Raw genomic sequence first — 16,421 nt, forward strand, 5'->3', positions numbered from 1 at the left:
TGGATATTTCCCAGTTAGGAAAAGATTAGCAGGGGCAGATGATTTTAAAGTTAAAGGGAGAGACTAGTAGTCTCACACTCTTGAAACAGTATCATTTGAGACATCCTGTGGGGCTATGTGGATAAATAATACATAAGAACAGGATTCAGGGTTCTGATTCATATCATCCTTAAATCAATAAGTATCTGTGCAGGCTTCACTGGCAAACTATACACCATGATATTTCAAGTTATCTGTTGTAGTATGAAAATAGCAGCACCCTAACCTGGGGCTTAGGGTTAATTCAGGGTATGGTTATTGTGTTGGCAACAGCTTCTACACCTTAAACAAATTCACACCTGGGTGGCCCTAGGGCCGGCCATCCTCATTACACGAGGAGCAACCATAATGTGTGTTTGTGTTTTATTGATTTGGCATAATCTTGACCCGTGTTTTTATTTTATTTTATTTTTACAAAATCTGAAGACCTTATTGAAATAGACATTTTGTTTTAAGAAAGTTTGACAAGTTTGATTGGATTGGAAATGTGGGAGTTGTATAATTTAAGGTTGTCAGATGAAGTAAATCTCTCTCTTTAAGTTATACTTAAAGTTTAACGAATAATTTTTCTTTATTTCATAACAGGTCATTGGAGGGTTAGTGAGTGTGATACGACCAAGTCCTTCTGTAACAGAGATTGTGTCACGTTCTCAACTAGGAGCTCTGCTGCGCCATGCTCTAACACTAGACACTACCTGGGGAGCTCCCTGGGCCCTGCACGCTCTCACCTGCCTGCTGCAGGATATCCTGGAAGGTAATTATTGTCAGGATGATGGGTTAATAAGCCTTAAAAAATTTGTGATCGTAATGGTTAAGTTCGTTTTATACAGACTGGGTTTATCCTTTAAATAATGGCGAGCTTTTACATAGACTATTTGGTTTGACGGAAAAAATAGGGTTTTAGGAAATGGGTGAAATTCTAACTGTTTTCATAGGAAAAGGACAAGATTTGTGCACTGAAGACATTGGTGTAATAAGATTTGGTATATGCCTAATGAGAGCCATGAGCAGTGGGAGGGAAGATGCTGCATATGTAATCAGGTGGGAGACCGGGACATTGCCACTTGGGCCAGCTTTGGACCTGTTTTTATTGTTGATTCCTTATTCTATTCTTGTATGCTGAGCCTCTTATGGTGAACGATTCATCTTAAATAATGTAACATCTTCAATAATGGAAAAATAGAATATATGATTTGTAATTTGACCTGAGAATAAAAGGATAAGCTGTATTGGAAGATAGCACTTCCCTGACTCTCTCTTCCACCTGTGTTAAGTAGGTTAAGTATATTTAAGTGTTTATTGTAAAAAAAATCCCATGTTTTTTAATTGCAATTTTTTCTTTAATATTGTAGGTGAACGTCTTTATGGCAATGTGGTGGTGAACACAGACCAACACAGAGAGGAAGTTGATACTTATGATATTGTTTTGGACACTGCCAGAAACATTGCCTCCTCTAGTTCAGCGGGCCCATCTGGCACCTCAGGGCCCTCGGCTTCTCCAGGCTCTTCGGGTGCCACTGTACTATCAGTCTTGACGCCAGCGGGGGCATCAGGAAATGGAGCAGTTTCCACAGTCAATGAATCAGCTGGTGAGGGAGGTGGAGGATCCCCTCAGGAGGGTGCCACAACCCTGGGGACATGTGTGGCCACCCAGAACTGTCAAGCTGATCAGTCAGCAACTCCACTGAGTCCTCCAGTTGTCAGCATGGCCACGGCTCACTACAGTGCCACCATGGAGGTGGAAGATCTACCAGGTAACTTGCTGCATGATCTATCAGATACCCCAGGGCTTAAGCTTCATCTGTATATTGTGATTCACAAAGATATACAGGTACAGTCAGTTCTGCTACAACGCGATAGTTGTGATCTTGTAAAACCTTACGTTGTAGAAATTCGTGCAATAGAAATAACAGGGCTTATGGAGAAAATAGGGTTAGGTGCAGATTACTCAAAATTGAAAAAAAATTAGTAGTTAGCCTAACACAAAGGATAGCACAGTCTAAATAAATGTTACATTCATATCTAATAATGAAATCATACAGTAAATGTAACACTTTACCTTGAAAAATTATGAATATAACTTGATGGGGGAGAAGGTTAATGTTGAGGTTGAGGAGTCATGCAGACAGGAGTTGAGAGTTGTCACTTTCAGTATCATCATCAGGTGCAGTTTTGGTTGCATGGGAGGGACCAAAAAAACGTCTAATTCCAGAAGTGGATGGCTGTGGTTCAGTGTCTTCAGTCTGCTTCTTGGGGGTTGACTTAAAAAAGACGTCTAATGTTTGCTGCTTTGCCGTCTTTCTTCTTTCACAAAGAAGCTGTTCATAAGGTGCCAAAAAAGATTTAACACCACAAACTGCAATCTTGCTCCGCTGCATTGTAGTCATTGTCTTCCAAGAGCTGCAGCTGCTTATCAACTTCCCTCAGGATAGAAGACAAAAGAGAAGTGGGAAGCTCTCGTGGTTTTGCATCCTGGACTTCATCATCTTCGGCATGCGATCACCAGAACGCTTCTTGGAGATATTTTTCTTTTCCATATTCACAGTTAATACCACAAAATTGGAGAAATAGTAAGCAAAAATCACTGAGGACGCTTCAAAACAACCCACGTGTTTCAACTGATCGTGTGATGGAAACAGAGAGCTCGGGTGTAAAACGCTATTAGTCCGCACTGCCAAACATTATTTTTATTTATTTTTTCCATACAGTATTTATGGGAACAGCTAAATTTGCAAAAAAAAAAAGGATGAAATGTATAGAGTCCCTATCAAATAACACTTCTCAAACAAAGCACATGCATCAATTGAACATGTGATGTCAAACGTGAACTGTAAACACTGCATAACCCCGCGCCAAGCGACAGTACACTTAAAACGTTTGAGTGGAATCGCGTTACAGCCAACACGCGTTCGCGTTTTACAAATATCATTTTTCTATTCATCAATCACGTTATAGCCAATTTGTGTTGACAAAACACGCGTTGTTGCAGAAATGACTATATATTAAATTGCAGGGGCAATTCGAAACCACAACTTCGATATGACAAAATGTCGGAATCTGTGTACTGTAGTTTGCTGGCTACAGCACTTGAAAGATGTTGAGGTAATGATAGGTGAGATTGAAGTGAAATAGATAAAGAGTCAATTTCAATTTCAATTGTTTATTCCTTGATAGAGGAAGCGGGATCCTAGTGCTGTCACTAGGTACCCCTGTACAATGACACCAGAAGCATCCGGCAAGTGTGACAAGTATATACAGTATAAATATTATAAAGGGGCTTACTAAAGCCTAAGGAAGGAAGGAAGGATATTCCTTTAACACATAATCAATATTATTTACAATATATCTGGCCAGTATGGGGAGGATCATCGTGTCTCCGTCAGGGGGTCGTGGAGTGGTGGTCCAGCAGGCGTCAATGAAGCGTTGTGTGTGGGGACATCTTAGGAGGTAGTGGAAAAGGGTGCTGCTGTCGGGTCTTCTGCATAATGCACAAGAGGATAAAGAGTCTTGTTTACTTTTATGCACATAGCTCTACACCATGTGATACAGAGGCAAAGAGGGGAAATTTGAACATTTACTGTAATAATGCAAAACTCTTATGGTTGTATAACTCCAACCTTACTATCATTATCTCAACATCTTTCATGTGTTGTAGCTAGCAAACTATTTGAATTTCGACACATTGTTACATACTGTATACATCATTGTGGCTTAGAAGTGTCCCAGGAATACATCCTGCATTTAATCTACACCTTTGTGAATCACATTGTGTGTGTGGGTGTGTATATATATATATATATATATATATATATATATATATATATATATATATATATATATATATATATATATATATATATATATATATATATATATATATATATATATATATATATATATATATATATATATATATATATATATATATATATATATAACTGCATTGCATGTGCATGTGCACGTGTGTGTGGGTGTGCACGTGGTGTGTGGGTGTGCACGTGTGTGGGTGTGCACTGATACCAAAAATAATAGTCAATAACTTAACCAGTCTTATTTGACCTAATGAATCCCTGTGTAACCTAACGTAATCTTACTCATCCTAACAACCTTACCTCACCAACCTGAGCTAGTTCAGCCTTACTTAAGCTAACATAATATAATTTAGCTGTTCCCAACCTATCCTAACTTAATTCAATTGATTCCAACACAACTGACTTCATCCCAGATTAATCTGTCCCAACTCGGTCTTACATAACTTTAACTCATTTCATTCCAACTGAACCTAACCTGACTTGACTCACCTTACTATAACTGTATTACAGTACAGTAATATCCCCATTAGCTGGAACAATTGGTGCAGCGTTTCCAGATTTGAGAGATTTCCGGGTATTGAGACGAATTCTCTTATCCCCAGAAAAAAAAATGGCGTATATACAGAACTCTTCTGGCCACTGGTGAATGTTTCTGCATCTACAGTATACTATGCATCTAGCATGGTGCACCATTGTTACGGAGGCTTAACTGCAGTCAGACAAATACAGAGTGGTATTTATGCAAATATTACTGTATACATACAGTACAAAATATACTACTGTATCCACAATACTGTACTCACAAGCAGATGCTGTCATCATGGGCTTGTGATGCAAGCAGGCTAAATGGTGATATGATGATACAGGATGGCCAGCCTTTGTCCTGTACTGTCTACTGTAGCAGATGTTGCTAACTGGCACTCTCCTCTCCCTTACATGAAGGAGGGATTGTACACGCACTGTATACTGTAAATACACTTCTACACGCACTAGCCTACAGTAGGCATACACTGTCCACTCTGCTATGTGCAATATTTACACACTGGAATATACTGTGCATTATATGTAACTGTAATCACTTTTTGCATCTTAGTACTGCTTTAATGGTATTCTTGGTTGGTTCTATGCTGGTACAGTATAGTATTGTACAGTCCTGCACAACACAGATCATATGCAAAAATGGCAATGAGCCAGTGAACAAGCTTGTACAATGGCAGCAGACAATGAACTAAGCATGTCATAATGCAAGAGTTTGAGGAGATATGCTGTGAGATACATCAGCCAATCATAGGCATCCCATGCAGTCACATGGCAGTAGTAGCCAATTATAGTGAACGAGCTCTCTGAGCCTACCCACCCACGCGCTTAGCACATGTCGGCGCGTGATGCAATCTTTTGGAAATTTTTTTGAATCGCCAGAACGAATATATTTATCCCGGAATTTCTCGGAATGCTAAAATTTAATTTTTCGGATAATGGAAAGTTCAAGAATGGAAAATTTTGGCTAATGGGGATATTTCTGTAATTCTTGCCTAACTTGATCTATTATAAACTATCTCAACTTCAACTTAATTACTCAAGTCCCTCCCAAACCTAATCCAAACTATCTCATCCCAGCCTATTCTAACCAACCCATCCCAACCACATTGGGCTTTGTTTCACATTTAGTATCAGATGTTGGTATTGGTGTCAATCTGGGTATCTATCAGTTATCTTCTCTCCTCTCCTGTGTGAAGTAAATCATTGTGTACAGGATCTTAAAAGAAAAGGTGGGAAGTAATGAGTGATCCAAGGTAACTGAATTCTTCCTATAAATTTCAATAAATACTTAAACTGTGTCTTTAGATTAACCCTTTCACTACGGGTACGCCACTTTTAATTTCATTTGGCTAATGCCAGACGAGTTTGTTAAAATCAGAGGCGACCCTGGACACAAGGGGTTAAAGAAATACACTGATTTTGCTTTATTTACCTCCCTATACTGTTTAGTGTACTTTTTAGGGATTGACCACTTATTTTGTGTTGCAGGGAAACTCTCATTCCTAGAGGACAGCTCAGAGAGTGAAGACATGATAGGAGAATACCTGGCAGTTACGCAGCCAATTTTTGGTGGGTCAGCTAAAGGTTAAAAAATACACTGATTTTACATTATTTACCTTCGTACTGTTTAGTGTACCTCTTAAGTGTTAACCGCTTATTTTGTGTTGCAGGCAAATACTCATACCTAGACCTAGAGGACAGCTCAGAGAGTGAAGACATGATAGGAGAATACCTGGCAGACATGCAGCCTTGTTTTGGTGGGTCAGCTAACAACACCATCACGCCCATTGAACTTGCTATGTCTAAGTAAGTGCAAATTTGTATAATGTCATTTAGTATTGAATAATTAACTAAGATGAACTATTATTAGGTATCAATATGAATTATACTTATGTAAAATTTTTGCTGTTTTAATTTTACAGCCTCATACCAGGCTCAGGTTTCTCTTGTATAGTTAACATTTCATTGGTTTAAAAAGCCAAGGGCCTGTACTATTACTCCATGGCACAATTGCTCAGCCTGACTTAGTATAGTTATATTTCAGATATAGAATATGGCCTATTGGTTAACAGCTTTAGTCTAGTGTTGTCTGGTTTGGAATTTCAGAAGAAGAGTTCCATGGGAGATGATTATTTGGCAACATATTGGTTATCTCACCTTAGGATCACTCAAACCTACATGTATAATTAATTGTTGGGGATTACTTTGTCCTCCAATTGTTTAAATTTGGATGTATTTGTACCCTGAGAGGTAATTGAAAGCTGGTGTACATGGGGTTGTGTTTTTAAATGGAAGCAGTGTCTTTATTTCACTCTGGATTTTATTTAAAAATCTTTTATCCTTGGTTATGCATTTGCATTTGAATTAATTGTTGCCCTTGTAACATAAGTTATTTGTTTGTTGTCTTTCAGTATGACCTACTGTATAATAGGAGATGTGTATTACTTCTTTCACCTGGGAATATGATAAAAATAAATAGTTTGGATTTAGTTCATGGAATACAACAAGGATAATTATTTCAGAGAAGTCAACACGATAAGGAATGCATAAATACCTGTTGAGAGTTAGTGGTCTACCTGCATGATATCCATGATAAATCTCTGTGTCATGGGGTTCTAAGCTTGAACTGCTTTTTATCTGATGAGTATGTTGATTGCATTGTGATGTTGGCATTATATGGAGCATAATCCACCTCGCCCCTGCAGATATTTTTATGAAAAAGGTTAGCTTGTTACATTATGGTTGTGAGTGAACTGACTGTGATAAACTGCAGGATGAATTAGATTTGTTAATACAGGGCAAGGAACGACTATCAAGCATTCTGGGTTTTGCATCATTTTTATTAGGTCAGAGTAATGACCCTGTAGATGTACTGGGGTCAGGGAGAATGCACTCGATTAGCAAAACTAAAAAACAAATCTGCATTGCTTTCTGATGCAATTGCAGTTCTTGTCTTGAGCAGATACTGTATGGGGATGAAGTACCATCCTGTTGCCCCAGACCCCGTAACTCTGTGGTTTTCTGCCATTGATGATGAAAGTATGTCAACATACAGTTAGAGTTGGTGTCATGGGTTGGGCCAGGCCTGCTCAGGGCCTGCCTCGGGCAACCCTACTCCAATGTTTGTTTTACAGGAGATAAGAGATCAGTCGAGCCATGACTCCATCACTATTTCATTAGTGAGTATGTGAGCCAGGCTAGGGAGGGGGGGGCGAGTAGGATAGTGTTGTATTGTCTCATGCTGCCAAAACCACATTTTAGTCGGGAGGTCCCACACCATGGGTTAAGACCTAGCTGCTCCCGCTCTTGTGATGAACGGAGTGCTACACAGAGTCTTGTCGCGACACCGTCCTGGGGACTGTCAGTGACACGAGACTGTGTGTGCCAACCTAGGTTTTATTATTCCCGTGAAAAGAAGATCTGTGAAGGCCTGGCTGCAACAAGAGAGGTTCAGGCTGGCCTAGTGAACCTAAGTGGTTATATTCCCCAGTAAAATGAATTGTATTACTTGAGGAATTAAGGCTCTGTTAAGCCAAACCATAGTTGTGTTACTAAATGTGCAGTCCCATGGTTGAAAACTCCCTCTTTACAAAATTACTTTTATTATGGCGTGAATGTGAGTGACTCTCATATCCATGCAAATTGTTAATCAGTGTATGAAACCTTGCCAAATTTATGTAAGTGCAATTATATGCCCGTATCTGTGATCCCTATCTTATTACAAAAGTTAATGACTGATTGGTTATGACAACTTATGACCATAACTTAGATGGATGTTGGAAATGAATGGAATTCATCAAATCATCATTTATCAGGTATGAATTACATGGAATGTCGGGTGGTGGAGTGAATTTCTGTGTGATACACCATAATCTCCTGGGTAAGTAACCAGTGTGAAGGTAGCTGAACTCTGCGGTAAGAAAATAAGAAACACGTATATCTTCCTCGCATAAATTCGTGACAGTTGGATACATTTGGACTGCACTGGCAGTTTTTTTATGAATGGGGCCTGGAGCGAATGCTACCTGGGCCAGCTTATGGATGACTTGACACGGGAGACTAATGGTTCATGGTATAAAGAATTGCAGGTACAGTATATGGAAGACCTCAAGGGATATATCCACTAATATCATCTGAAGACCAGCATTTCTGAAACTTACTGTAGTTTGGATGATTGGCTATATGAGGGTGGTGGCCAGTCATGGAACATAGGCAGGGAGAAAAATAGTCATGGAATACAGTATAGGCAGTGTGGGGAGAAAGGTAGTGGGCCAATGTGGAACAGTATAGGCAGGGAGAGTATGGAATACAATATAAACAGGAGGTACAGTTATGGAATACAGTAGGTAGGGAGAAAATAATGCAATAGGCAGTGAGGTATTGTAATGTGGAATTACAGTATAGGCAGTGTATAATGGCTGAAATGAATACAATATAAGAAAGTGTGAGAAAATAGTTATGGAACACAGTATATATAAGGGAGGAAAATAACAAGGAATATAGTAGGCAGGGAGAAAAATAAACATGGAATAATAACATAAGAAAGGGGAGAGGCTAATATGGAACATAGAAAGGTGGAGAAAATAAATGTGAATATAGGTGGAGAAAATGGAATACAGCATAGGTAGTGTGGAGAAAGGGCTAAATGCACAGTATTACAGGTGGAGAAAATAAACAAGTGGAATACAACAGGAGGCAGTGGAGAAAGTGGCCATAGCTCAGTATAGCAGTGGAGAAAAATAGTCATGTAACACAATATAGGTAGTGTGGAGGTGGTCATGGAACGGTAGGCAGTGTGGAGAAAAATAGTCATGGAACACAGTAGTGTGTGGAGAAAATAAATGCCAATTATAGGCAGGTGGAGCAGTGGTCATCATGGACACAGAGGTAGGAGGCTATCGTGGAATACAGTATAGGCAGGGAGAAAGGGCTAGTCATGGAATACAGAGTAGCAGTGTGAGAAAAGCAACAAGGGAATACAGAGAAGGGGAGAGGCCAGTCATGGAATACAGGCAGTGTGGAGAAAATAAACATGAAGGCATGTAGGCAGTGTGAAAAATAGTCAAGAACAGTGTAGTGGGGTGTAGTGGCTAACAGTGGAATACAGCAGGTAGGCAGGTGGAGAAAAATAGTCATGGAATATAGGCAGTGTGGCAGTGGCCGTCCTGGAACAGTATAGGTAGGGAGAGAAGGTCATGGAATGCAGAGAGGCAGTGTGTGGGAGAAAGGCCAAGGAACACAGTGGTGGTGGGAGGAAAGATGTCAGGAATACACTGAGAAAAGTGGGTGTGGGGTAGTGGCCAGTCAGGGGTGGAATATAGGCAGGAGAAAATGTCCTAAATACAGAGAGGAGGAAAATAAATGTGAACACAGAGTAGGCAGTGGGGGTAGTGGCCAGTCATGGAATACAGTATAGGGATAGGGCTAAATATGGAATACAGATAGGCAGTGTGTGGGGTAGTAATATCATGAATAGGCAGTGGATAAAAATAAATATGGAATACAGCATAGGCAGGTAGTGGCCATGGAATGGCAGTATAGGCAGTGGTAGTATGGAACACAGTATAGGCAGGAGAGGCCAGTCATGGAATACAGTATAGGCAGTGGAGAAAAATAGAACAGAATACAGAGTAGGCAGTGTGGAGTAGTAATAAATGAACACAGTATATGGTGTGGCGAGGGCTAAATAAGTGGAATACAGTATAGGCAGTGTGGAGAAAGTGGCCAGCCCATGGAATACAGTATATGCAGTGTGTGGGGAAAATAAATATGGAATGCTGGTATAGGCAGCTTGAGGAAAAAGCAGTCATGGAATACAGATATAGTGGAGAAAATATCGCGGAACACAAGAAGCAGGCAGTGTGAGAAAAGCTAATATGGAATACAGAATAGGCAGGAGAGGGGCCAGTCATGGAACACAGACATGCAGGCAGTGGCCAACCATGGAATGCAGTGTGAGTAGGCCAGCCTGCGAACAAGGTATATGCAGGGGTAGTGGCCATGAATACAGTAGTGTGGAGGTGGCCAGTCATGAATACAGTATAGGTGTGTGGAGAAAGGACAAATGCGGAATATGCAGGTGGGGAGAAAAGGTGGGCTAATGTGGAATACAGAGTAGGTAGGAGTAGTGGCTAGTCATAACATGGTATAGGCAGTGTGGGGAATAGTCATGAACAGTATAGGCAGGTGGAGAAAAGCCAAATGAAGGGAAATGCAGGCAGGCGTGGGTGGAGAGTGGCCAGTCAGTGAATACAGGTGGGAGGTATTAATGCGAACAGTATAGGCAGTGTGTATGAGGCCAGTCATGGAATAAGGTATAGTAGTGTGGAGAAAATAGTCATGAATACAGTATGCAGGCAGGTGGCAGGCCATCGTGAAATACAGGCGCGTGAGTAGTGGCTATCGCGGAATAAGACAGGCAGTGTGTAGAAAAATAAATGCGGAACGCTGGTATAGGGAGAAAAATAAATGGCGAATACAGTATAGGCAGTGTGGCGGTGGCTGGAATACAGGCAGGCAGGTGGAGTATGTACAGTCATGGAACAGGCAGGCAGTGTGAGGAAAACAGTCATGGGAATGGCAGACAGGCAGGTGGAGGTACAACAAGGAATACAGTATAGGCAGGTGAGGGCTAAATGCGGAATATGAGAAAGTGCAGGAGAGGGCTACTGCGGAATAAAGGTGGAGAAGTGGCCAATGCGGAATACAGCAGGTGATAGGCTATCGCGGAATACAGTATATGGTAGAAAAATAAATATGAACAGGTATATGCAGTGTGGAGAAAATAATGCATCACAGTATAGGCAGGGAGTAGGGACAGTCATGGAATACAGTATATGGAGGTGGAGAAAGGGCCAGTCAGTGGAATACAGTATAGTGTGTACATGAACAGTATAGGCAGGGAGGGAAAATAGCCATGCATGCAGTATAGGCAGGTGTGGAGAAACAGGAAACAAAGAGTAGGCAGTGTGGTGAAAAGGTCGGTTGAATACATGGTGTGAGTAAAATAAATGGCAACAGATATGCAGGAGGCACAATGGAATACAGTAGGCAGGTAGTGGCTAAATATGGAAACACGTAGCAGGGAGAGAAATAAATGGGTGAATACAGTATAGGCAGTGTGGAGAAAATAAACATGGAATACAGTATAGGTGTGGAGGCAGGACAACAAGGAACAGGTATAGGTAGTGTGTGGAGAAAGGGCCAAATGGAATACAGAGAGAGGCGAAAGTGAGAAAATAAAACAGGTACTGCTGGTGATGCAGGCAGTGTGGAGGAAAATAAAATGGAATACAGTATAGTAGTGTGTGGGAGAAACAAGTGAACAGGAAAGAAGATGCAGGGAGGCATAAGTGGAATACAGTAGATGGTGTGGGATAGGGCCAGCAACAGGGTGTGGAGGAGTGTACAGTCATGAATACAGAAAGAGTGGGAGAAAGCCATTGCGAACAGAATAGTGGAGGAAGGTGCGGAATGCAGTATATAAAGTGGAGAGTGCGAACAGTGACATGGTGCGTGGAGAAAATAATGGAAATGCGGCGTGAAAGTGAGGAAAAATAAATGCGGAATACAGTGCAGGTAGTGGAGAGGGCTAAACATGGAATAACGGCAGGCGCAGGGAGAAAGGGCTAAACAGGAACAAGGAAAGACAGGCGGTGGAGGAAAATAATGCGGAATACAGTATAGCAGTGGCGAGGCCAACAAGGAATACAGTGGCAGGCAGGAGTAGTGGCTAACAGACACACGGCGCGCAGGGAGAAAAATAAATATGAACATGGTATAAGAGAGGGAGGAAATAAAACAAGTGGAATACAGTATAGGCAAAGTGGAGAGTGGCTAAATAAGGAACAAGAGAGTAGGTGGGAGAAAGGGAAATAAATGTGGAATACAGACAGGCAGTGTGGAGAGGGCCAGTCATGGAATACAGCAGGGGTATCTGTGGAGGCAGTGCCAAACAAGTGGAATACAGAGAGGTGGAGTAGTGGCTAGTCCTGAATACAGTGGAGAGGCAGTGTGGAGAGGGCTAAATGGAATACAGACAGGTGTGTGGAGGAGGCCATGAACAGTATAGGCAGTGTGGAGAGGGCCAGCCGCGGAACAGTGACAGGTGGCGTGGGGTAGCCAATGTGAATATACAGGCAGGAGGGTAATAAATATGAATGGTAGCAGTGTGGAGAAAGTAATAAATAAGGAATATGGTATAGGTAGTGTGGGGAAAATAAATAGTGAATACAGTATAGGCAGTGGGGTAGTGTGTACATGGAATACACACATAGGCAGTGGGTAGTGGTCTGTCATGGAATATAGGTGTGTAGTGGCTATCATGGAATAGGGGTGGCCATGAATACAGTATAGGTGAGAGGTGGAGAAAATAAATAAGGAATACAGAGTAGGCAGTGTGGAGAAAATAGTCATGGAATACAGAGTAGGCATCAGGAGAGGGCTAAATATGAATACAGAGCAGGCAGTGGAGAGTGGCCAAATAAGGAACACAGATGAGGCAGGAGGCACAAATGTAAATGGCAGTAGGCAGTGTGGAGAGTACAGTCATGGAACATGGCATGTATGGTGTGTGTGGGAAAAATAGTCATGGAATACAGTATTAAGGCAGGGGAGAGGCTAGTCATGGAATACAGTATAGGCAGGGAGAAAGGGCTAAATGTGGAATACAGTATGGTAAAGGGTGTGTAGTACAATATGGAATGGCTACAGCATAGGCAGGTGGGGTAGGCTAATGCGAACAGAGAAAGGAGGGAGAGTACAACATGGAATGGCAGCATAGGCAGGTGGAGAGTGGCTTAAAACAAGTGGAATACAGTATAGGCAGTGTGGGGGTAGTGCACAACAAGTGAATACAGAGAAGAGTGTGGGGGTATAACAACAAGAATACAATATAGGCAGTGTGGGGTAGTGGCCAGGTATGGATGATGAATTGTTGTGGTAGTTGCCTGTGGTAGGCATTGGCAGGAGATAGATTGGGAAGATAGGGATAGATAGGGGCAGTGGGCCAGGCAGGAGGTTGGCAGTGTGGGATGGAGGGTAGTGTATGAGGTGTCTAATGATGGATTGTGGACAGAGTAGAAGGTGAGCTGTGAGGTGTGGTGGGTAGGGCTTTTATAGGCACCTTCAGATGAAAGTGGGGTTGCACATTCCTTCTATGTCTGCTGATGCAATAAGCAGTATTTTACCACAAAAAGTAAAAACACAATCAATGCTTACCATTGTTATATGGAAGCTGGTCAGGAGCTATTACCCACATTCTAGGATTCATATATACGGGTGGAATAGGTACAATCAGCTTGGAAGTGATGTCACTGTTTTCAGCGGTAACTGGCAACTCAATGGGAGCCGAGTGAATGACTGACCAGGGGGCTGAATGCCGTTGTATTAACACACTCCTGAGCCGAATTTCTTGCTGCCTAACCTTTTTCTGGCATTTTTTCATATTTTTGCAGGTAAAAGGTTGAAAGACTGGTAGTAAAAGTAAAATAGCTTATCTCATGCTTCAAAGTCAAAGAAGGTGCATGCAGAAAAAGGGGGCAGCCAGCTTGAGATGCCACAGCCACACAAGCTGATAGCACTTACTTCTAGCTGTAGAAAATTCTGCATATGGCTCATTTCCTTGTTTATTAGTTGTTTTATTTTTAGAACAATAGGAAAAGCATTAGTTGCTCTAAAATAATTGTTAATTGAATAAGTGTTCACAGAAGGTATCTGTTGCAATTTAGCCAAATTTGACCTTTTTTTTTTTCTAAGTAAAGAATGATAATAAACGGGAACCTTTAATGTCTTATATTTTAGTTTGGGGCTAAAAATACAATATCTTCAGAGCATAAATGGGAATTAATTTTTTATAAATACTCGGGAGAAACTGTAGCAATCAATGTGTTTTTAAGCTTATAGTCTATCTAAAGCTCAATGCTTTTTTAATGAATGCTTTTCCATCTTAATCGTCGGCCGTCAAGATGGTGATTACGGAAAATATTTGATTACATATTCAGTAAAGACTTGGCATAAACATGGTTAACATGAATATTTTTTCAATCCGTATTTTTATTCAGTAATTATTTCAGCTAGACACTATTAATGTAGTGTATACCAGTTAATTTTGATGTTTGGTCCTAATAACATAAGTTTTTCCGGAATGTCCTTGAGCAATAATATGGATGTCATTACAGTATTTAATTTAAAATTGTACTAAAATTTTATGGATTTTTTCTTATAATATTCTTATGAAACACTGCTTTAGCATTAATTAATTTAATTATGGTCCTATATCACGCAATTGCGTTCCACTTCGAAAAAATAAAAGTGAAAATAAAGCGAATCTTATAGTTGCCAGATACCACATTGTGATTTAAAGTTTCTGGAAATCGTGATATCAGTTATTTGGGTGACTGTATGTATGTTTACCAGCGGAGAGATTTCAAATCATTTGGTTTAATTTTAACAAAGGCTGAATTATTGTGTGTGGAATTTTGACCTTTGTAAAAAAAAAATAATTATCTAGTATTTAAATTGATGATGCTTTACGGTTTCCTTGTTGCAGCCTTCCTCCACCATACCCACCTCCTCCACTGCCCAATCAGTCATCATCTCGTGCTGGCAAAGACTCACGCATTGGTGACCTTGTTAGTGGCCCACTGAGCAGTGCACATCCTGGGATGGACCATTCCACAGCTGTTGATGCCAGACTAGAGGCTGGAGTGTCATTGTTGTCAGAACTGAGATTACACATGATGGGGGCAGTACACACTTCCAGGCTCAGCCTAGCAGTCACAGCCCCTCTGAAGGTATTATGCAAAAACTTAATTTCATTATAAAGTATTTTCCTGAAACTTAAATTTGTTTGACTATAAATTCTATTTTCATATTTCACTTGGATACATTCTTCACAATATCTGCCAGGCACCTCTGTGGCAGCATTTCATAATTTCCCCTAGCTGATTCATCCTTAGATATAAACTACCTCACCTCTTCTCAATGTAATGTAAATTAAACAGCATTGATAAGTACTGAAACCTTGTTGTAATATAGGTATAGATCCTAAATCTTGGTGTCTGTAGAAATTGATGAAATAACTTACCATCTTTCAAGAATTAAAGCAAGTTAAGTGGAGAATATATAACATGCAAATGCTGCCAAAGAAATGGACAAGCTATACAGTGAATATTTTGGTGGTATCAATTCTTTTGTTTTGTCTCGCCTACAGGTCAACAGTGGGATGTGGGCAGACACAGAGGTGTGTGGTCCTGGTGACCTTACAGGCAGTGTGGAGCTTCTCACAGATGTGTTCCAGAAAATTCTTCTACACCTTTCTATGGAGGTAGGAATATTTAGCAGCTAAATCTGTCTGTACTAGTATGTACATTAGTTCCTCATCCAATGTAAGTTTGTGCAATGTGAATCTGCCTTTATATGCAAAATTTTTTGTGACACATTTCTACCTAACACAAAGGCATATCCACCAATACGAAAGTTGTTGAGAGTTACCACGTGATCACCATTTTAAATTTGGTGCACACTAAGCTCTGTCTGGCCCTTCACCATTCGTGCCCACCATCCACTCATCCCTCCCCTCCCACAGAGCAATGACTTGGCTAGATTAAGTATAAGGACCTTGCTAAATTAAACACAATAAATTGGCTAAACCAGCTTAATAGTTTGGCTAATTTAGGCACAATTACCTGGCTAAAATAAGTGCAATAACAGAGCAAAATTCAGTGCAATATCAGGGTAAAACTCAGTGCAATAATCTGGCTAAATTAAGTACAGTAACCTGGTTGTACACATTTAATATCTGTGGTGTGATTTACTCTTCTTACATAACTAAGTTGTGTTCCAGGTTGGGATCCATGTCACTCCCTTCTTGGATCATTTGGAGTCAATTCCTTTGTTTGAAACTCAGCAGCTGTACCACATCGGTTTAAAAAAAAAAAAAAAATCCCATTAACCCTCTCGTGCACGCAATAAGTTTTTAAGTTAACATGACCACAACAAAAGTCATATGGGACCTCTCATGTGAGGTTT

At 40.6% G+C, this 16,421-nt stretch overlaps 1 protein-coding gene across 7 annotated transcripts in view; it reads left to right on the forward strand.

The window, feature by feature from the left end:
- LOC121863741 (baculoviral IAP repeat-containing protein 6-like) overlaps positions 1 to 16,421 on the forward strand; it is a 146,822-nt gene that overhangs the window by 65,115 nt on the left and 65,286 nt on the right. For all 7 annotated transcript variants that reach the window (XM_042362498.1, XM_042362500.1, XM_042362504.1 and 4 more), the window contains 5 exons: positions 625 to 793; positions 1,392 to 1,793; positions 6,062 to 6,197; positions 14,941 to 15,184; positions 15,604 to 15,717. In XM_042362498.1, coding sequence (XP_042218432.1) covers positions 625 to 793; positions 1,392 to 1,793; positions 6,062 to 6,197; positions 14,941 to 15,184; positions 15,604 to 15,717 — 1,065 coding nt within the window. The remainder of the gene's footprint in view (positions 1 to 624; positions 794 to 1,391; positions 1,794 to 6,061; positions 6,198 to 14,940; positions 15,185 to 15,603; positions 15,718 to 16,421) is intronic.

The sequence above is a fragment of the Homarus americanus genome, unplaced genomic scaffold (assembly GCF_018991925.1).
Source record: "Homarus americanus isolate GMGI-L3 unplaced genomic scaffold, GMGI_Hamer_2.0 scaffold48354, whole genome shotgun sequence".
Classification (NCBI taxonomy): Eukaryota; Metazoa; Arthropoda; class Malacostraca; order Decapoda; family Nephropidae; genus Homarus; species Homarus americanus.